At 40.8% G+C, this 23,040-nt stretch overlaps 1 protein-coding gene across 1 annotated transcript in view; it reads right to left on the reverse strand.

The window, feature by feature from the left end:
- CALCR (calcitonin receptor) overlaps positions 1-23,040 on the reverse strand; it is a 72,983-nt gene that overhangs the window by 21,990 nt on the left and 27,953 nt on the right. The window contains exons 6-7 of the mRNA XM_062567752.1: positions 17,535-17,661; positions 109-262 (exon numbers count right to left, since the gene is read on the reverse strand). Of these exons, the coding sequence (XP_062423736.1) occupies positions 109-262; positions 17,535-17,661 (281 nt within the window). The remainder of the gene's footprint in view (positions 1-108; positions 263-17,534; positions 17,662-23,040) is intronic.

Genomic DNA, 23,040 nt, shown 5'->3' on the forward strand with positions numbered 1-23,040 from the left:
TAGGCTATGATCTAGCAGTAGAAATACAACATTTAGGAGTGTAAATACTAGAAGAATTCAAATGCTTTAAAGAAATGACCAAATTGCTACAAATTATAACATACGTACCCCAGCCCAAGAGGTAATACCAATGCAAACGCTGCTCTTCAGCAAACACCGCCACAACAATTAAAGTGTGAAGATAAATGCCTTCGCAGAGCATCCAGAAGTAGTTGCAGCCCAACATGTACTGGTGAAAGAACTGCAGCACTTTGCAGCTTACCTGTTAGACACATGAGATAATGTTATGCACTTGACCTGAATTTTTCATCTAAGCAGGCAAAGACAAATGCTAATGCTAAGCTATAAGAAAATAAAGTAAAATAAAACTTCCTAACTTTTGCCAAGTTTGTTCACCACATATCAGTGGTGGGGATTTTAAACTTTAATAAATGAGATCAATAGAAAAAATAAACCTCAAAAATAGTAAATATATATATATATATACATATATATAACAGCACTTCAAAAAGTACTATGTAAAAAAAATCAACTTCAAAATTTGGCAGTCTGATAGATTTTAAAACTGAAGCGAGGCACTTGTTCTGCAAGTACAAGAAAGGCTGCAAAAAGGAGACTTAGAACTCCAGTCTGGATGTTTTCATTTACTTTTAATCACAGTTTTCTAAGGTTTGCTCAGCTCCCCTATATGAGTCAGAGTCATTCACTCTTTAAACTGCAGCCAGCTCAGAGCTTGCTGCTTGGCAAAAGAGAGGTGCTATTGGCAGTGGAGATTTTTTTGGTAAGGTATCAGGAATACTGTCTTGGCCTCTTTGCAAGAAGACAGCTTTACTTTATTTTGTCCACATAGCAATAAGACACATGAAGATAAATGGAGTCAGTGAGGTAAAAATAGCCAGGCTGAGTCCAGCTTTGGTGTCACATTTTGAAAAGGCTCTTCTTGCCTTTGCAATCACTGTGCAGGAGCTGAACTTCATTTGCCAGCTTTGAAAACACCTGGGCTGCAATGCCCTTGGGTTACATCCAGGCACCCTCTGGGGATAGCCTTACCCTGCCCATCTGCTAAACGTGCACCCTGGGGACACAACTGGGATGTGTCGTTACTTCTTTTGGACTCCCTCTTGGGCTTCTTCCCCATGGAAACCAGGGGATGTGGGATGGGGACACCTGCTCCAACACAGACTCATGATGAAGTTCATGTGTGACAAAGTTCCTAGGTAAATCCAGGAGATGGGAAGCGGTTCCTGCCTGCAAATACACCTTGACAAGAGATTGTGGCTTTGACTTGCTGAGAAGTGGGCAGGTTGTGTGGGAAAATGTGTCATGTCCGTTACCTGCTTTTCTCCTAGAGAGCTAGTTGGTGTGGGACAACATCATTTGTCCTCCAGTGATGTCTACCCACTTCCTCACAGTAGGCAAGCCAGGCCTAGTGGCTCATTGATGGTAAACTTCACGGTGCGGTCTATGGGTACTGTACATGTGGACCTCCTGATCCCCAGTACCCCAGAGGCCCAGTATGAGGAGAGTTATTGCTGGGCCTGCAGAGGCCACGGTCCTTGGGGGGGACCACATGCTCATCAGAAATCTGGTCACTGCAGTGATGGTGGCATGGCAGCTGTCATCTGTGGCTGGGGGAAAATACTCCTTCTCCTTCATTTCTGAATTGACTACTTTGACTTAAAGAGATGGTTTTAGGTTTTTCTTGTCTCTTTAAAGGGATGTTTTGTCTGTTAAGCAAGTAGAATGCTGCACGTGTGTGGAGGACCCAGGCTGCTACTCTGGACCAGAAAAGCTTGCTTCATAGCCATTCAATGAACCATCTTTTTTGCTAATAAGCCCTCCAACCACAATTGCCAGAAGATGTGCATTTAGCTCTCTTTTGATATTTAAAGTGCAGTTTGGTGCCCATGAAAATTTAGGACTGATAGGATGAGCATGAAAGACCGATTTTTTTTATAATCTTTTGTTTTTTCCTACTCACTATACAGGGCAGAGTGGATGGTCACACTTATTTCCACAGTGTGTCTGAAAAGTATGCAGAAAGAAGGGTTGTATGCAAGTGGTCTTTAAAAAAAAAAAAAAGGGGGGGGGAAGAAAATGAATAAATATTTGCCTCTTTTGCTGTTGGCAAATGTATTCATTAAGGCTCTTAAATCATGCTTGGGCTGTTTTTCACAGATCTCGGTCAATATGCCTTGTGTGCTCGGTACAGGCTCCCAGCTGGCCGCCAGCCTTTCTCCATTCTCCCCTTATCGATCACCCATCCACCTGGACCAACAGATAACAAGGCACTTCAAAAAGGCTGAATCTAATTTGGGTAGCACTCTTCCTGACATAAGCCAGTTAATGGCAGTGTGTAAAAAGTCAATTAACTTTTTGGGTGAACATACTAGTTTGCCAGACAGGTTTGATAAAATCAGTCACATCTCAGGTTTGACCTGGGCCAGTCAAACACTCTCCTCTGAGGATTTCCTCGCAGAAGTCGCAGGTCGGGAAGTGGGTCCAAGGGCTCCAGCTATCATTTCCCCCAACAACAGCGGGGCAGGACAGCGACAGTCTGAGAGAGTAGCTATTCCCATGGGAACAACTTGGGGTGCCCACAACTTGCACATGCACAGATCCTACTTTCTTCCAGAGTCTGGGCAGCCTCAGCTTTCCATGCAGCTACATGGGCTTTGGAACAGCGCCGCACTGCAGCCCCGGCAACCCGAGGTGGGCAGAGCTGCACTGGTGAATTCTGCAACAAAATCTACAACATATTCTCACTTTCTTCATTTTAACTTAATGCTTCCGCTGTTTCATATTTCCTAGGTGAAAAGGAGATGAAAGATGAAAAGGAGATGATGTTTGCGATGTTCATCAATGCTCTGAACCAAGATTTACTGAACATGTAATTTGAACAAAATGAGTCCTTGCTGAATTTTTATCTGTAGCTTAAATATATATACATATAAAGCACATTTCCTGAACATGAACAATCTTTGTTTCTTGAAGAACTATATACCTAAGACTTAATTTCCTCAATATTTCTTTCTTTTCTGTGCCTTCCATGTGAACTATCAATTGTGGCTTTTAAAATAAAATTATGTATCTATCTTTCAAAGTAACGGCCATGCAGACAGTTCATGACTGCTTTGAGGAATGCACTCACTTGCCATGCAGTAAGTTAAAGAATACCCTTGACAAGGCATGAAGGATGGATGTGATTAGTACTTAGATCCACATCACATTAATTTGAGAATGGATGTGAAAAAGTTAGCATGAATAGCTGAAGTACGACAATGCATCAAGATGAATTATGTTAAATTCATATTAATCAAAGCACAGTGAAAATCAATCCTTGCTTAGGATGAGCTAACAAATGCAGCATGTTTTCATCTGTGGCTAAGTGGTGCAGTGGAAATATTTTCCTACGATCAAAACAGAGTGTTTTCCTTAGATCAGAGTATGTGAAAGAAAAGAACCTGCTACCGAAGAAGAAAATTTCCAACAAGTCCCAACCTGAAGCCATTCATAACACGAACACAATATGAGAAACGTTACAGCATATCTCAGTGTACGTTAGTCTGAGCAGGAGAACTGCAAAAAAACAGTAAGTTTTATTAAGTATTTAGTTTTTACTGAAAGAAGTAAAATGAAACTGCAAGATGATACAGAAGCAAATCTTCCATTATTCCTATGCTTGATAATGGACTGACTGTAAACTTTGAGACAAAAAAAAGTAGGTCTAGGGATTTTGTCTTCTGTTGAAGTCAAATATATTTTGCTGCCAGTTATTTGAGGCAGAGTATCTGGCCCTGCTGCATGTTGTAGACTATGCAGCACAGTCAAATCCAGGACTCAAAGGATTGGTATTACACATATTACATTGATATTACACAATATTGATACTATTACTTCTATACTGCAGCTACTGACACTGTAACTCATACTATGAAAGAAAGTAAAATATCCTTGGCCCTCAGTCTGCAGGTTTGCAGGTGACTTAAGCTTTAATTCACAATTCGTAATCAGGGAACTCTGATAGGAAATAGCTGGTCCTTTCCACTGCAGTTCAGTAACTGCTGCTTGGGCTGGTGTGTTTGTCTCCTAAATGGAGGAATAACAAAATGCTCCTTTCTTTAGAGAATGTGGAGACTGGCAGCACTGCGCTGCACCGGCTGGTGGCTCTGTGGGGAAGCGTGATACGGACAGTTATTAGGAAAACAACCAGAAAAGTCATGTAACTACCTAAGGCAGGAGCTTTTTGGTGGCTCTAGGAAGAAGACCAAGAACGAACCCTTTTCTGGCAGTGCTTCCTGGAAAGAAGCTTGGATCCATGAGCAAGGAGATTGCTGCTTGCTATTTGTTCCTACTGCACTGCTGCACCGTGCAAATCTTGCTAGAATTTGTGCAGTTCTTGGGAACACCTCAGCTGTGATACATAATGAAAACACTTCGAAAGGATGCTGGAGCTTTTTCACACAGAAGAAATAAAGTTTCCTTTTACAGGAAGGAGCTGGAACTGGGTGTCTGTGATGTGTTCCAGGATTTATTGACATATTGTAAATACTATTTAATGTTCTACCCCTTTCAAAGGCGTCTCAAAGGTTCATCTGCCAGTGCAGGACCCAGCAATTGCACTGTAATAGAGCGGGCATGACACTCTCTTCGGCTAATTTAACAGCCCTTCGTCACATATATTTACCACTTCTCTGTTAAGACTTTCCTTAGTCTTAAGCTAGTTAATAGCTTACGGACAGAGAGCAGCACTGTTAATTGTCATTACTAGCCATTATGGCAAATCAAACCAAAATACTCAGACAAAAATAACAGAATACTGTCCTCAATGGCAAAACCAAAATGTAATATTAAATAAATTACAAATTGTTATTGAGCAGGTTTTCTAGTAATTCAGTCAGAATAAAAAGACCAGCTCCATTTTGGGCTGGGAAAGGAAGATTCCTGTGTGCCCCTGTTCCCTTGCGTTTTCCCTGCTGAAGGGGCTCACGTTGCCAAGTTAGGAGGTCTGTGTTTTACACCAGTCTTTGACAACTCGGAAGATCTACAAAAAAGGAAAGCAGTGTAGTTTTTCAGTGTGCATAATAAAACCTCTTTTCAAATGTTCTGTAGTGGCTGAAATGCCCCATACTGACATTTGAAAGAAGTAAGTTGGTGAGAATAAGTGAAACAAGGTTAGTAATTTTAAACCAAGTCAGTTACATGGATCACCACTCTAGCTGTTCATTTCTTTGTTTAAAGGGAAATGAATATACTTGACCTCACCTAAGATCGACTAGGGTGGCTTTTCTTCACTTCTGTGAAAGTCCATGGTGCATAGCAGCAAAGGGCTCTCCTTATGGAGAGTTTGTACTGCTCACCACGGGGACCAGACATGATTTATTTGAATTCAGTTTGAAGGCAATAAAATATATGCACAGACATTCTTAACATTTAAAGGAGTAACTTGAAGTTTGATTACTGACCTGCCTTTTTTTCTGGTTATATTAGATCACTATTCTATGAAAATAGCTTTAAATTCCAAGTATCCATATGTTACACAAATAAGCAGTAAAAGGACTTTCCAAAGCAAGACCGTGCTAGGTAATGTAGCTGTAAATCAGTGATTATCAGAATGTCATAGCATTATACAATATATCTACTATGAGTCATCCATTAAAGTGTGTTCCAGTCATAAACCTGGCACACAGGAGCTCCGACTAAGATTAATGCTTTAATATACTTTTAAACCATTTACAGAACAAAATGTACAGTTGCTCAGAGGGACCCTAGGTTTTGGGTTACAAGAAAGCAAAATATGAATTTAAATGACGGGATATTTTTAACAGCGTCTGTGCCCATGTCTATGCTATAGAGAAGCAGTCACTGAGTCATCTCAGAATTAGGAGTTCTGGATGGGAATTACCACAGCTATATCCATACAGCCTTGAGTCCTGGCTACTGTGGCTATTGCTCTTCCGGGGTCCATGCTCTTAACTCTGCACGGTGCTTCCCGGGGCTGAGCTCTCTTGGGGTTTGGGGAGTACCTCCAGCAGTGCTGCTTCCCACTGCTAACACACCATGCTAACATTGGCAAGGAGTGTGCAAGGTGCTCACAAGGTCTGTTACTATCTTCTCAGATGAAGGGAGGTTAATCCCCAATGAAGGGGAATAAATCATTCCAGCCACATGCCCCAGGTACCTCTTCTCTGCAATCACACCTATACCACAGTCACTAGGCACAGGAGGATCGAGCAAGGCACAGGTTCCTCAAATATGCAGTGCTGATTTTGCAGCCCTGCCTGAGCTCTGCTCTACTCTGGATATGTTGTGATCACTTCCCAAGCCAGACTAATTAAAACTATGTGGAATGCATCTAATACCTGATGATACTCATGCTTAGATTTGAGATATAAGATATAGAACTGCAAAGGCATTTCCTGATGGCTACATAAGGGTACATAGATAATTTTGATGACATTGACATAATCAATCCATGATTCAGATAAACAGGCATTTTCTAATGGTAGGACTAGAATTTGTCATACTAAATATAGACACCTATACTGTCTTCCCCGTAGTCAAAAGTTATTAAATCTATGCAGCTGATGAAGATTACAGCATAAGTTAGCTCATCCTAAATGAGATATCTAAAATAAATCAGTTGGACTATGCCCTAGATGTGCCTGTGTCTATCATTAGCTGTAAAGGGAGCATAAGCATAACTCAGCTGTACATATCTACAGACAGGTGTCTAAATGCAGGTGAGATAAATCTGGCTTTAAATGACTATGGGTGTTTTAACGTCTATAAAACTTATAGATGCATTTAGACTCTGCTCTTTCTGGGGGTGACATGTTGCCAGGTGGAGCCATCAGCCCTTTGAAGGACATGGGGGTACTCCTAGTAGGTAGGGAGAGTGAGCACAAGGAAATTCAGAGACCAGCTAGTTAAGTGTAGGCTACTATAAGCAATTCAGAGGGGAAATGTTGAGGAAAAGAGCTTGATCCTCCAAATAACTTAGCCTCTAGCCTTTTTCCTCTTCCTCAAAGTCATTATTACTATTTGTTCTCACCTGCTTTTACCCCATCTGCCTGGCTGTCATCTATAAAGATACTCTGGTGCCCTTCCATTTGTTACTCTTCTGTTTCAGGCTACACTGTGTTTGGTTTTAAATACCTTTAAGCGGAGCTAGATGGCTGGGCCTTGATTTAAAATGAGCAGTAATACAGGTCTGCACAGCAGTCACCAAGGGCAGCTAACCAGTGTGGATGGCATTCACACCACCTAACTCAGATGCTTAACTTTGCAGTATAGATGTATAAACCAAGCTAGTCCCTGGACAGCACTCCTCATTTAATTTGTCTGACCTGTTTTCACCATTTACTTTAGAGTGAGATAAATCACCGCCTAGACTCAGATAAGGGTGCTTACACTGGTATCACTGTCATTTAATCAGACAAATCCCAATGAAGAAAATAGCTGCAGCAGCTATTTTTTTTCTGTTGGGAGGTCTGTATCAGAGAAGATACCTTGTTTTGGAAATAATCATGCATGCTACACTCCCTCAGAGAGGAATCCCTCTTGGAAATATCTGAGGATTTTTGAAAATAGTGTCTTCTGCCCAATTTAGGTTCAAATTTCTGAAGTTTTAGGTGGCTTCTTTTAAAGGACACTTAGAGGGGAACCTCAAGTTTAATTTGAACTATCTTGAATTAGGAGTTGTTTCTACCTCACCAAAGTTTCTAAACATACTTGCTTTATGTTCCCAGAATAATAACAAAACCTATGGTGCTTAAGTGTAGAAGTGTAGATTCATGTAGAAGGCATATGTGGAAGGCACAGGAGCAGGAGTTTTTTAGAGGATGTCAAGTCCATATAGCACAGCACAAAATTCACTAACAAGGCAACTGCTAGCATTTGAGCTTTTTGCTCTGACACTTAAGAATAAAAAGTTGTTAAATAACATTTTCATGCCTGAGTGTTCAGGGGCTAATGACATACCATCTATTTAGCTGTCTCCAAATGCAAAAGGAAACAGTACAATTGATAGAAATCTATGGTCACCTAGGTCTCAGCCTACATTTTTGTCTTCACTAAGTAGTTATAAACATCTCCAATCTGTTGAGGAAAGTCAGAGGAAAAAAATGATTAAAAAAAAAACCACAGTAAAGTATGGAGAATTGGCTTAGTGTCAGAATTTGGTCAACAACATCTCCAAAATATGAAATTCTTACAGTCTTTTAGGGACAGCTACTGCTCAAGTCTTAGGCTAACATAAGTATAGCTTCCTTGTGCAGCAGTTTGGAATGAACGTCATGAATTTTAGCAAAGCGGATGCGGTCATATTACATCTACAGCCAGCATGTGCTTTGCTGCAGCAACCTCATACAAAAACCCCAGTGGCTGCACATGCCCAGTGCTGCCAGAGATTAGGACTGCTGGTTCAGCTGACGATAAAATGGCTGGTTGGCACGAGTTATTAGAGAGCAGGCTTCTTATTCTGGCTTCTGGCCTAATTTCACAAGAGTTTAACGGATCTGCTAGCTATGAAGTATGTTAGGAAGGATTTCCCAGGAAATAACAGTGGGAAATAAAAAGAAAGCTCTTAAATGACAAGACCGGGATGCAATGACTTTGCTAATTTTGAAACGGCTGTCCTGGGAGTGCTTACTTCTCTCTGCCACAGTGGCAGCATCTTCAAGGTCAAACAGAGATCGTGGAGGTGTGTAATAATTAGGAAGAATGACAGGTTAAATCAGTCTTTTCAGGGAGAGAGTCAATGGACTGTGTGGTCCATTCAGCTGTCTCCACATCTGCAGCCTCCATCTACGCTGTGACTGAGAGTATGGTTCTTCCTTAGCCAAGCAGAAAAGATGCATCCCATGCTCTGAAAACCTGGAAACAATCCTCATGGCTCTGGGGACCACAACACATTTTGCAGTACAAGATCCTTTTCTGGAGTCACGCTTATGGAGGAAGTGGCACTCAGCCTACTAAACTATAGGGAAAACACTGCAGAAATACCATCCACACACGCTGATGTAATTTGTATTGTTTTGATATGAGATACTTTGGGATGTGGCTACCTGAAAGCTCTCCCTTCATGATGCTATAACAGTTTTGAGATGCTGAAGCTAACAACACTGCTTCAAAAGAGAAAGCAAACTGCAACGTAGATAGAATAATTCCTGAGGAAAGTAAGATGAGGAAAGCTGGCCCAAAATACATCCATACTTGGAGTCTTAAGTCATTTTTTCCTCCTTCCTATGGTAGCTCTTAACTTGATGGTGCTTCCCATTCGAGAAAGCAACTGTAATAACTTAGTTGAAAAAGTTCAGATCTTTCTCAGAGGTGATAACTGACTTCTATTCAGTCTGAATTCAGTACTTCTGTATGAACCACAAATGCTCTTCACCGAAATGACATTAACGAATGCTGTGAATGTCCTTTTAACATCCATGCTTTGCATCCAGGACATAGTATGCCATCCCAAAAGTAAATCTGATACCATTGGGATTACGTAGAAGTTTGTGTTTCCCTCATTTCCCCAAGAGTCTGGAAGATATAATCAAGAATATTGAAGACCTAGGTCACAGTCATTCACTTCCTCAAAGGAGAATCACACTCACTTGGAGAGAAATGTGCCTTTGCTCACAGGCCCTGAGCAGTGACTGTGCATTGGTGTACCTGGGTGCAGAAGAAGAGAGTGGAAGATCCTGCCTCAAGGCAGCCTACAGAGCTCTGCTCCAACTCACTTGCTCCTGTGGCTTAGCAGGGCTGGACAGGTCTGGACATTACTTAGCAAATGCTGTTAGGAAACAGAGTTATTTCCCAAGAAGTGCAGTTCTGTTGATATTAGAAAAATGCAATAGTAACAAGATGAATTATTCCACTTTATGTGTCAGTCCTGTTCTGTGGGTCAGGGCAGAGGAAAATAGAGCAGGAATTTCCTTCTTCCCATCACCTCCTGAGAATCATACGCAACGAATGACTCCTCTGTAGCCACATGCACAGCAGGAACGTCACTGGGGATTGTGCTGGCCTGAACCTCTCACAGTCTCAACCACCATAACAAAGAACCTCAAGGCTGTGATATGGGCGCTTTGTAGTCTAATTCATAAAAGTTCTATAGCTAGGCCAGTTTCATTCTAAACTTGAGCACTAGAGACTGGTCTTTCCTTCTCTCTCTTTCTATTGTTTTCCCCATAAGCAATGGGATCCTTTTCATGTAAAGAACATAGTCAGGCGTTATTAGAAGGATATTAGTGACAACACTGGTTTCTATTTCAAAAGATAGTTTGTGATTTCCCTGTCTATGGCATGGCATTTACTGTGTCAGGAAAGAACTTGTGCCTTGTGAGTGTCTGCTCCTCTTCTCTGCTTTACTGGTAAAATTAATTAACAGACAGGTAGCTGTCACGGGAAAGGAGAGTGATGGAAGACTTGAGTTCTGAATGCATCAGCCCAGCTTCAATGCTTGTTTGGATGTACCAGCTCATGGAAAGGAAAACTAATGGGATTTGGGTATTTATTTTTAGATGTCAAAAATGATTGTCCTGGGACATCTCCAAAGTTCAAAGCACAGCCTCACTGCTTTGCTTGATGGATTAAAGTGCATAGTTCACTAGCCCACAACAAATATCTGAGATCATCTGAGAGTCTGAGTTTCTTGGGTAACTGAATGATCTACAAGGGGCTGGCCAGTGTGACAGAAGAGTTAAGGGAGAACTCTGTCCATCTGGGGCAGAAGCTGGAGATCATCATCTCAAAAGGGATTACATCTTTGTATTCAGACCCAGAAGACTAGAGTGCTTTTCTGCTTGGTTACACAGAATCACAGAATCATAGAACGGGTAAGGTTGGAAGGGACCTGTGGAGATCATCCAGTCTAACCTCCCTGCTCAAGCAGGATCACACAGTACGCATTAGACAAGGTTGCGTCCAGGTGGCCTTTGAATACCTCCAGAGAAGGAGACTCCACAAACTCTCTGGGCAACCTGTTCTAGTGCTCTGTCATTCTCACAGTAAAGAAATTCCTCCTCATATTCAGGCAGAACTTTCTGTGGTTCCCATTAGGATGTGGTCCCATTAGGATGTGACAAAACTGGAATTGCAAAAGCACTGCTTTGATTATCAGCTGTTCAGAGAGTACAGTGAAAATACTTTGAGGCAAACACAGGGCTAGAAGTCATTCTGTAACAAGTCTTCTCTCTATTAACAAAAGGGATGAGAGCGCATGGGTTCCAAGGGCAGCCCCATTCATTTATCCTATGCTCACAGTTGGGAGAGATGCCGAAACTGTGGAAAGCAGACAGGCATGAAGCACATGTGCAAAGTGAAGAATCCAAGTCAGCAGAAGGTAGTGTGTATATGGTGGTGCTGTGCTTCACACAAATGGGGGGGTGTTGGCTTGTGAGCTCCTTGGCCCAGATAAAAAAATTCCATTTGACCATTTGTAGCTCACTGCATCTGGGGAGAAGCCATGGGAATTCCTGGAAGCAGTGAGGGACTGACAAAGTGATGTCCACTGTCTGACACACTCCTGTGCGAATGTCTTTGCTCAAGAGTAACAGAGGCAAACAAATACCCAGCTCTGGTATTTCCTTCCTCTCCTGAGCAGAGTGGAGTGGAATTGTGAAGGTTCATTCTAAATTCAGTGTTTAGCATGGAGTAGAGATGAGAGGATGCTTCCTAATATGTATGTTTCTGTCTCTGAGGCTCAGTTTCCTGTTTGCTCCTAGCTGTTTTTTAAGTGCATTCTGAGCTCCTCTCTATGTTGAGTTCCTTATGCTGTTAGAGGACACTCATTTGGTTTTGGATAGAAACTTGTAGTTGTTGATTAAAACAAAAATAGAAGCAAAACTATTTGCAGGCACTTTTGCTCTTTATTTTGGAGGTGAACAAAAAATGCTTTTTATTGTAGAACATAGTGAACAGAAACACACAACTGGTGGAAACACTTTGATTTCAGTAAGGCTTAAAATGGGTGCAATGGAGAATGACTTTGGCCCTCTTTGACTCACACAAAAGCAACTAATGTATATTTTTTTCTCCAAGTGAGGTAGACATCCTTGCTGAGCCAGTTAGTCCTAGTGAAGTCAATGAACAAATACAATTACAAACATTTGGCCCAGACTTGTCAAGCTCCTTCATTCCCGTGCTCAGACAGCAGCAGGACAGTGGTTTAGATGGCCATTTGGAGTCTTCATTAGGTAAATGGCCCAGTAGTAGGCAAGATAACACATAGCTTCATAAGAACACTCACCCTTTCCTAATGAAGAAGATGTGCTAGAAGATTTAGGAGATATGATCATTAGGCACTGGCTTGTAATTCTCTGCTAGTAGTTTTGTCTGTGATTACTTTTGAATCTGGAGTGTATGCTAGGATAACTTTGAGTCATCTCTGCGTCTAAACTGGTTACAGAGGCCCCTGCAAGTAAGTTACCTGGGATGAAGGAAAAAATATACTAAGGAGAGGATTTGGGGGTGCTTTGACAGTGACAGAAAAGTTCTGGAAATAGATACTTGAATAAAGAATCAATTTAATTTAACAAGAATGGGGCTCTTGAAGTTTTTTTCCCCAAACATAATACAGGAAACAACTCCCAGGATCAAAGTGCCCTTCTCCTTTCTGGAGCTCCCTCTTTGCTGCATCTAGTAGGGGTTGCACTATGGAAAAGGCCAAGCCTAGTGAGGCAACACAAGTCACAGGTGACAGCAGTTTCACCATTCAGTAGTCATTCTTTTTGAGAAAAATATATTTAAAAAAATCCCCAGACTCTGCCAGGCTACATAAGAAGGAACTAAAAATAACAAAACACAAAATTCTGTCATAAGGAAGATGATATATATATGGTAAAAGACCAAAATTAACATTGTTTCTGAAATGCTGTGAATCTTGGTTTTCTTGGCTTTCATTCTCTGTCTATTCTTCTGAGAACAGAGGAAGTCAACAGTATTGTAACCCCATAAATTATAGTAACTACCCTTTCTGCTCTTTGTTTTCACACTGCTCATCTTTTATTTGCTTTGTTTTAGTCTGATAGGGAGGAAAGCCTAATATGCTTGGAGAAGTCATGGTATTCATTTGAATTAGTCAATTGTGAGATTATTTATAGTGCTCTAGTGTGCATAAGGATATTAAATTCTCTAATATTACTTCTACCATGGCTTTGCTTTTAAAGACTCTAATTCTAGCGGACACCCCTTTTTGTGCTTTCCTTTTCACTTTCGATTGGTTTTACTAATACTACTCAGTTGGAAGTAGTTTGCTGTTTTCTTCTGAAAACTTGTTTCTTGCCAGGAGATGGGTTTTGTGCAGTACAGACAAACTGCGTGTGCTTCGTCATCCTACCTCACACCCACAGTCATAGAAACTTCAGCAAAATGTGTGAGAAGGAAAGGGACTACACACTGCTGGTCCTGGGTAGAGGGAGAAGGTACATGATGCACCATCAGTTAGGGCTGTAAAGAGCTCAGGCTCTTTAAAGTCTTTAACGTACAAGGAGGCAAGAACAGGCTTTGCCAGCGCCACTGGAGCTCAGCATCACACTATTCACACTCTGTTTGGCACCAGCTGAGCTACTGGCAATGCTGGTGGGAAGGACTGTACCATCCTCAGTCCAGCCTGTACCCAGTCTGTCCTGGCTGAGAAAATGGGTGTATGGTGCTCGTAATAAAACATGGACTGCTTTGGACTCCCACTTACCAGCTCTAGTGCTGTGCCCTTGCTTGCAGGTTACAGCTTTATTTACGCATTTGGGCATAAATAACGTGTGGCAGATGGATGGGACTTGACAGTGAGACTGGAGCATGCCTGAACTTACTCTCTAACCTACTGTGGCCATGCACGAGAGCCCACACAGGGCTCCCAGGAGCTCCCAGTGGAGCATTGGCCCCTATTATGGACTCTCTAACACTGCAGTACAAATCTAAATGTTCTTACCACACAGTGCCAGGTGCAGTAAGCAGCAAGGGGAAAACTACTGCTCCAAAGATGAAGAGACTACAGAATAGGCTGGAGAAAGAAGACGACAGATACCCTCTCCATTAGAAGGACAAAGTGATAAAAATACAGTAAGATTTATTAAAGGTTTTCTGGAAGAGTTTCAAATCAGCCAGCTATTACTAATTGGTGACTAAGCTTAGTCCCATCTACAAACATATTTATATTGGTGCTCATGGAGCACTCTGTGCTAGCTGATAAATTATTCAGTTTCTCATTAGCAGTTATCCCTCCAGTCATTAGCTGCATTTTCCTTTACCTCCATCAGTATTCAGTATTAAAATTACTAGGTTTGTGGAAAAAGAAAAAGGAAAAATACAGACCTGATGTGCAAGACTACGTTAAAAGATAAGGTAGTAAGTGTTTTATTTATATTTCCAGGCTTTTTAATGGAGAATATAATGTGTTATTCACAGATCATCCTTCTTTTGCAAGTCAGTCTCATTTAAGAAAGTGATAGAAGATACACCTTCCAATAATATCTGTAGTAATAGTATATTTAATGAAGTAGTTAGTTTAGATACAATATGCAAAAAATTGACTTACATAACATTTTTAATATACATATTATATATGTTCATTTATATCCTCCTGGGTTTTTTTGCCAAGTGTCTCTGGACATTTTGCTATGCTTCTTTGCTTCCTATACGGATACCTAGAGTCATAGCTTCTTTCTCTTCCATTACTTTGGGCCCACATCAATCCGAGAGAGAGAGTGAGAGAGAAAGAAAGAGAGAGAGAAAAGAATTATATAATCAGAAAAGCAGGAACAAACAAGAAAAAAAGGCAAATTAAGATATAAGGAAAAAGTGGTTTGACTTACCATTTTCTCATGAGTAGAATGATCATGACAACAAAATATATGTGAGTGAGGACAGGACCTCTCTTCACGTAACTGGTGCTTTGGATTGTCTCATATTTTTGTATCTTGACACAGAGAGAATCTGGGGTCTTGGTCTTAGGGATGAATTTCCTCTCTGTTCTTCCTGTCTTTCCTCTTGAATGTTCATTTTATAATAGAAATTTCTTTCTTCTTTCAAAATAATATGAATTTGGTTGATATCCTCATAAGTATGCCTACACAGTAAGCATTTTTTTGTCCTGTATTGCATATTTAAATTGTTTCTGAAATTAGGCAGGGAAAAAAGCTGGAGCTATTGGGGTGGAAAAACATTTATTATTGTGCAGAATAAATACCACCAACTTCATATCTGTATATTGTCATTAAATAAGGGGTAGGACTGTTTGAAATTCCTTCTACCCACTTCTGTATTTCTGTGTATTTCTGAGGTAGGAGCCCCACACTCACAAGCCTGTAAAGCTCTGAAGACACACAGGAGGAAAGAGGATAAATGCAGCAAACTACAAAAACTCAGAAGTAGTCATTTTCGAATGGACTTAATAGAATGGAAGATACAACATGGTTAGACAAAAGTAAACTAAAAAGCAAACTACAAAGCCTTCCTTTGCTCTGTTAAGCAGTGTTAGTAAGAAAATACTAAGGGAATCTGTCTGGTGGAATAAATAAAATTTAAACATAAATCCTTTAATTCTGCTTATAATCATATATAGCTAATATGTATTATCATAATGCATTAAGGACTTACCCCTGGTAATTCATTTTCTTTTTCTAACCATATATTTGCAAATTTATTATACTCTTAAAAGAGCAGAACATATTTTCTATTAAGAGTCTGTACACATATTAGGATATCACTTTTTCTTTTTTTAAGGAAGGAAAATACAGAAAGTAGGGTAAGATCAAGTAATGCACATACTCTCATCCCATACTTCATTGTAGATTAAAAATAGAAAATTCTAGGTCTTCTGGTCTCAGATTTTATATCTCAGCTTCTTAACAGGAGTTCACTGTCAAACATGCAAATTTTGTTTGGGAGAAGAAAATGCAAAATAAGATCTCTGTTCTTCAAAATAATTAAATATATTCCTAGATATTTTGCTAAAGTCAGGCTTGCTAATATGACTATATTCAGTATCAGCAGAAGTATACTGGTTTTGATGATTTCTGTGTGTTTCTTTTGGCTGAAGACTATGTTCAGTGTTAAGGGTCCTTTTTATCTTACGATCTGATATCTGAGAATAGTCTGCAAACAGAAACCTTCGCACTGCTGTGGGGCTTTGCTGGTTCCAAAGGCAAATACTTATGTAATTTCTATAGTGTCTGTTGCTGTAATAGGGGAGGTTGGGGTTTTAAGTGAGTGATGTTCAGCATCCTGCTTGCTGTCCTGTGGCTACACGGATCTACAGCAAGAAAGCTCGGTCCACTGAAGCCATGGGGAGCTTTGCCATTGACGTCACTGGGGTCAAGATTTCATTTCAAATAAGGATCTAGCCCAAAGGCACCACAACACAGCTTGTTTATGAAGTCTTGGAGTACAAGAGTCCTGGATGTGAACTTTTATTTTAAACCACTTCAGTTCAGCAAATTTACTTCTGCTATCAGGAAGTACCATTCTTAGCCTTGAGGTAAGATCTCACTTGAATTAATGTGCCAGCTTTTTATCTTCAAATATCAAGTGTATTTTCATCACACCTTTTGCACAAGTTAGGTAAACAGGATGCTATGCAATAAGGATGAAAAATGTGTGATTTTTTAAATTATTTTCTTGCTGTTCTATTTTTTTTAACCTCCAGATGGTCCCTGGAACTGGTGATATTTTCTTTAGTCTATACGTTTCCAGCCTTAATTAGCTTACTTACCTGGCAGCATATGCTTGAGAAACATATGAAACACCTGATAATATCAGGTGCTAATGCTTAATTGCTTTCACAAAATTAGAAGCAGACCAATGATTAAACCATAAGCAAATGATCTTACTAGAAGACAAGCTGATCAGTGTTGTGCTATAACTTCAGAGGTTCCCAGACTTGCATTAATTTCTTGTCAGCCTAGGATGCTCTGACAGCGTCAAGCACAATGTGATAGCTCCATTAGTGAGTCCGATCAGATTTACTTTACTGAGATCTACAGATGCAACACGTATTTACCAACTGAGGGGTTGGCACGATTTGCCAGACTAACAGCAATGAACTAGGCTACTGGTTTGATTTACCACTTCTGGAGAAAAAAAATGCCCTGAATAGATTTTTTTTGTTGGAATTTTGGAATCAGGGGCCAGATTCCCACCATCCCCACCCCTCCAGGGAGTACTTGCTTGGGAGAAAGGAGAGAGGGCCTGCGAGGGGATTTCTCTCTTCAGGGACTTTGTTGGCAAATGTCAGGTCACCACTGCTGAGGTCAATCGGGATCTGACACAAGTCCCTATGGACAAACAGACTGGAGCAAGTCTGAGTTTTTTTTCCTCCTGTGCCATATTCAAAGATTTCTTTTCTAATTGCTCAGTGAAGATTTGAGTAAGGCTGAGTGAGGTTGAGCCTCAAGGAAGGTTGAGGTTGAGCACCCTCGCTGGGGGGGGGGGGTCACCAGTTCCCTATCGTTCATTGATGAATGGTGATGGCTGTTTCTGGAGTAGCAGCAGTAATTTTACTTGGGTGTCAAGACAAAGAAGAGTCACGCAGTACTTACAGGATCCCTTTTTACAAGGCCCGGATTAGGCACAACAGCAATGAGGTGGGCAATTGTAAACATGGAGTTCATCACATAAGAAAAAAACAAATTCTTGTGCAGCGTTATCCTTTGACAGCTGAGGCTCCTGAAAAATATGTAGCACACGTTGTAAATTAGTATTTTCGTTCTGATGTCACTTTAACAAGCACATTCTGGCAGCAGTTTCTCAAGAATGCTTTTTGGCAAGGCATAGTCGGAAAATACATGCCTTGCATGGCAGCCATAACCCCTGACAATTTCTTTGTTTTTGTTTTTACACCTGTTTAGTACCGCATGCTTTTCAGAGCATGTTGTAAAGAGCCATCCAGTTACATTCTCAACCCTTGATGTCTTTCTTAATTTAATGGTAATCAAGATATTAAGCGGTGAAGCAGAACCCTGAGAATTATTACAGATGTGCATGATGCAAGTAATGAACCTCAGGAATACTGCTTCATAAGTAGCTGTTCCATGGAGACTCGATATCTCAAATATTCAGATGAAAGTTATTTGCTACTTCAGGAATTAGTGGTGAGACAGGATGGGAAATTTGGGCAGGAATTCCCTTAAATTTCAGGGAGATTTGGGTTGATATGATATTGGGTTGCATGTTTCTTAGTCCAGCTGAGATTCCAAACCAGAAGAGGTTGTTTTCCTGTTCAGAGGGAGCAGCAACCTTTTCCGAATTTTCTGATTTTTTTCAAGATTTCTGCTAATGTGGGTAGACAGAATTTCATAAGAGATGTTCAAAGAATTCTTGTCCAACTAAATCATGGCTGTAGTTTCAAACCTGAACTGTCTCCCTTTTCTAATTCATACTTGAATCCTAATGCCACCCCTTTGGCTGCTTCTGTGATACAGAGAACGCCTCTGCAGTGCTCCACGCCCGTGAGCTCATCCTGGGGCTGTCAGGAGGTGACTGCAGAAAAGCAATCACGGAGCTGTGAGATCATGTTGTGATGTCTACATTTAGCAATCACTGGGAGCAAGCAGGCAAAATGGCAGGTAAAAGAACAGCTGGGAAGAGCAAATATCACTGCCTCACTGAGAAAAACCTCACCCTGTGCACTTAGGAGTCTTTTACAGTCTGGAATTGGCTGCTGCTGTGACTTTCTGTGGCTGGGTGTATGCAGCTTAACGCAGAACGCACTCTCCATCTAAAAAAGCTACCAAAACTAATCTAACCAGCTACCTTCTTTTATGTTTGTTTATCCTTTTTTTTTTGTTTGTTTTGTTTTTTCTTTTCCTTTCTAGTTCCTTGGTCATCTGCCATTTATTCTTGGTTCTCCTCACACTTTTCTTCTGAGTCACTGAAGGCAGTTCTTCCTCTAGCTTTATACCATCCTGCTGGTCACATCTTGATCCTGCAATGCTTATCGTTTTTGTTGATCTCCTTAATTACCAAGAGTCCCTCTTTGGTTCAGGATGTCTGTGGGATGCTGGTCACTTCCTAGGAGGATGAATACTTTATACATGCACTGATTTTATGTTATTCCTTTAGCATCTGCTACTGGTAACTGTTGGGCACCAGATGTAGGGCTAGGTGCACCTTTACTCTGATCCATGTAGGATGGGATACCAGACTGAACAGACCTTTTTCTGGACTGACTGCTCCTACAGTGTTCTCATGCTTACTCCTGCTGCATTTCACCGCAGCACAAATCCATACTTATGTTCTTTTTCTGCTCTTTCTACTCTGCCTACACTACTTATCCCACCTGTCTTGGAACACTACTATGTGCCCATTGTCCTCCTGTCTTTTTCTTGCTCTTCTGGCAGCTCCCATGCATCTCTAAGAAATTAGAACTTCATCAATTACAGAGGTCTCTTCAGCTCCTGGCCACAGAGACAGACCCTTGACTCTCCAACTGCCTTTCCATGTGAGCATTGGTATAGTGAGACTGTATTTTGTGACAGTCATTACCATGTATGTGTGCTGCCTTACTCTTGTTATTCATCACTGCTCCTCCAGGCTCTTCTTAAACTTATTTCTCTATTAAATTGGACAGAGTTTTCCTATGTGTTGCCATCATCTGCTGTCCAGATTCCTTTCCCTGCCTGTCTTCCTCTCCTAGTGTTACTCCTGGATTGCTCGGCCGCTTTCGTCAGTATCTCCTACTTTTTTTCCCTGACTCAAGCTTTTATGTTAAGGACACATCAGACTCATTAAGTGCCTATTTCCGTATCTCGCTCTTTCATTTGACCCTCATTGTTTGTCATCAAAATGGCAAAGGCACCTGCCTGACTTGGTCCACACTGAGATAAGAGTCTTCCCTCTGCTCTGCCTGCTGCAGTTCCTTCTCTTACAGCCTCTCTTCTTTTCCGCGTATCTTCTTACTTGCCCCTCCCAGTCCATCAATTATGCTCAGACTAATCCTGCTGAGATGTTCGGTTGCTGATTCTCCTTCTGCTTTCTTCCCATTTATCCTTCCTCATTTTCCCACTTCAAAGTCTACCCTGCCAGCTCCCCAATTTCACTATCCTTCAATATTGACTGCTTTTGTCTGAGTTCTACTTTTCTGGTGGAAATCCTTTGGCAAATCTGAATTCTCCCATTATAAAATTATTCACTTTTCCCTCATTTCTGTTATCTCCCAGGTAAACAATTTTACCTCTTTAATCCCTTAGCTCCAGCCCAAGCTATCTTTACACCTACTTTTATTTCTCAGTCTAGCCTTTCCCTCTACCTCTCCATCTTTCTGGGCACAGGGTTGCACCTTTTTCATCCCCTGGAAAACCAACAATTAAAATTATTTTGACCTTCCCATGTCATTGACTTCTTTCTCCTCTCTATTTCTTTCTGCAAGTATATCTCTATTGCAGATATGGAATAGCCTACATGCACTCTCCTTGTCTAATCTTCCCACTTACTTTTGTGAGCCCATCTTACCCCATCCCCTTCAATGCCTCAGCCTTCTCTTTAACATCTCTCTCTCTCTTCTCAAGATGTCCCCTTATAATAGAAACTTACTTTACGTTTTCTAATTTTGTATCTACATCCACGGCCCAGCTTATCTCCAGTTTCCCTCCTTCCTTTTATGTTTCTTCTCCTGTTCCCCCCTTAGCTCATTCAACAAATTGCCTGCAACTGCTGCCTGGTGATCCTCTTCCCTGGTTCCAGTCTTTCCGGTCTCCCTTCTTCTTCTTGCTCTATACATGAAACTGCTCTTACGAGTTTGTGATACTCTCTTCCTTGCAAAAGTCAAACCTTTATTCAGTCCCTCTGCTACTTTTGACAATCAGCTGTGATTTTTTCCTTGTCCAACCTCTCTTGGCTCCCTTCTTGCCTCTTCCTGCCTCATTAATCACTCCTGCATCCTTGAAAGATCCTCCTCACTCTCTACCCATCTTTCTGTATGTTTTCTACGGTGCTTTATTAATCAGTATGCAACAAGACATCACCAAGCCCATTACCTGGGTCTAAAACACAGATTTCCCTTGTGGCTTTCTCTGTGTCACTATGCCACTATGTATTGTATCTCAGACTTTCAGAGACTCCTATGTCTTGTTTGAAAGATATAGCTCCTCCTATATATTTCCAGAATCTCCCTGCTTTTTTAATGCCTAACTTCATTTCTCTATTTCACATATATTGACTTCCAAGGAAATTTTGGCATTATTGGCAGTATTTTCTTCATATATCTGCTCTGTGAATCTGTCATCACTTCTCACTCATGAATATCCACAATACTGATTTTCACCCTCAGTCAGTTATTTTCCATCCTCTAGCCTTTTGTTTAGTTTTCAAACAATTATTTTCAGGCTTTCTACCATGCTCTTCCTTATCCCTGGGGAAAACTCACCCAAAACATCCAAAAAACTATCTTCATTATCCTTCTTCAAATGCCTTTATAAACTTTGGCAACAATTAGACTGGAGGTATGTTGACACCACCACCTATTACTCTGGCAAGTCTAGCTATATTGTACTCCCCATCTGTCTGCATCCAAATGTCTTTGTTTTAATAATTCAGTTGGAAATGAATTAGTGCCAGGAATCCTTTTTTAATTTTATGTTTTATCATATAAGATAATAGGATCTTAGATGGTAATTATAAAAATAAAAATTATAAAAAGATCACAATGATAATATGACGCATGTAACCATTAGAGACTCCACTTTACGAATATTCTGTCTCCTGTTACGAATTAGTATTGCTTAATACAGCTAGTCACTACTGATACAGTACTCACTTCTGAAAGTACTGCAACATCTGTGATACTAGATCATTATGAATCTTTATACTCAAAACTAAAAAGAAAATAAATCTCTGCCAGGAAAGACTTGTTATACGTGGGAAGAGTTTTCTCTCGCATTCTGAGGCAGCAGCCTCTGTAGCTCTTGCCTCTACAGTCAAAGGCTGTATTGTACAGCTCTGAAACCTGATGTTGCTATCTAATTGACCATCTGATTGACATCCTACCTTCTAATGAAGGTCATATAATCCATCACTGTCATATCCAGATGATAGAAAACAATTGAATGTATCATCAGGCTTGCTCCCATACGGCTTGATTCTCATTTTCTTATGATCTTAGTTTGGTTTCCTCTTCATCCTCCCATTTTGCAGTACTTTATTTTAATTCCTTTCTCTACTTCTTCCTGTAATCTTTGTGTCAGGGATTAGTCATGGAAGGGAAAGGAGAAGCGGAGCAGGAGAGAGAGGAGGAGAAATTGTGTGCCTGTCAGGAAGCCTGTTGCAGAGATGAGTCTTTTGGCACAGCTTGGGAATGGCCAGGCTTGTGAATTGCCCATGACTCGGGCCAAGGAGTGAGTCAGACACCTTGGTGCCCACCTGCCTAGCTGCAAGGTCTCAGTAGGATATAATCACCTGCTGGGATCATTCTGGATATCTGGCTTAACCAGATCCTGTCTCTCCTGTTCCATACAGCTCTTAATCGTGGGTATAAGATTTCAGATCAGATTAAACTCTTCCCAGGTTTCTTAAAACATTTCTCTGGCTGTGCTTTCATGCTCTTCACCTTCTACATAGATGGGAATGGAATTCAGTAGCCCATTGCCCTTGTGTAGAAGGTGCTCCCTCATCAAGGCTCGATCCGGTTGATGATCACGTAGGTGCTTAGTACTACTGCAATAGTCTGACTGCAATAATCTGACCTGCATTGGAGATAGTGAGAGGAGATAACACACACAAAGCACCTTCTTACAGGATCAGGCTGTGCCTGGAAATTAAAGCCTGCTATGGTGAATATAGCTTTCTCTAGAAAACAAAAACATTAAAACCACTTATTCTGGTTTCTGCACAATTTACTTTCTTTGTGTGAGGAAGAAATCCTGACCTGTAACAAAGTTTCTTCAGTGGTCTGTCATCCCTGAAGCACCAAACATTTTTCCATCCTTGGAGCACTTTGTTTTCTACCCTCTCAGCTTTCTTTATATCTGCTCTCTAATTTTAATTACTTAAGAAGTAAAAGTACCTCCACAGCCTCCGTGCTAATTAATTGAATCCCTCTAGTTTCGGATT

This window comes from Rhea pennata, chromosome 2, assembly GCF_028389875.1.
Source record: "Rhea pennata isolate bPtePen1 chromosome 2, bPtePen1.pri, whole genome shotgun sequence".
NCBI lineage: Eukaryota > Metazoa > Chordata > Aves > Rheiformes > Rheidae > Rhea > Rhea pennata.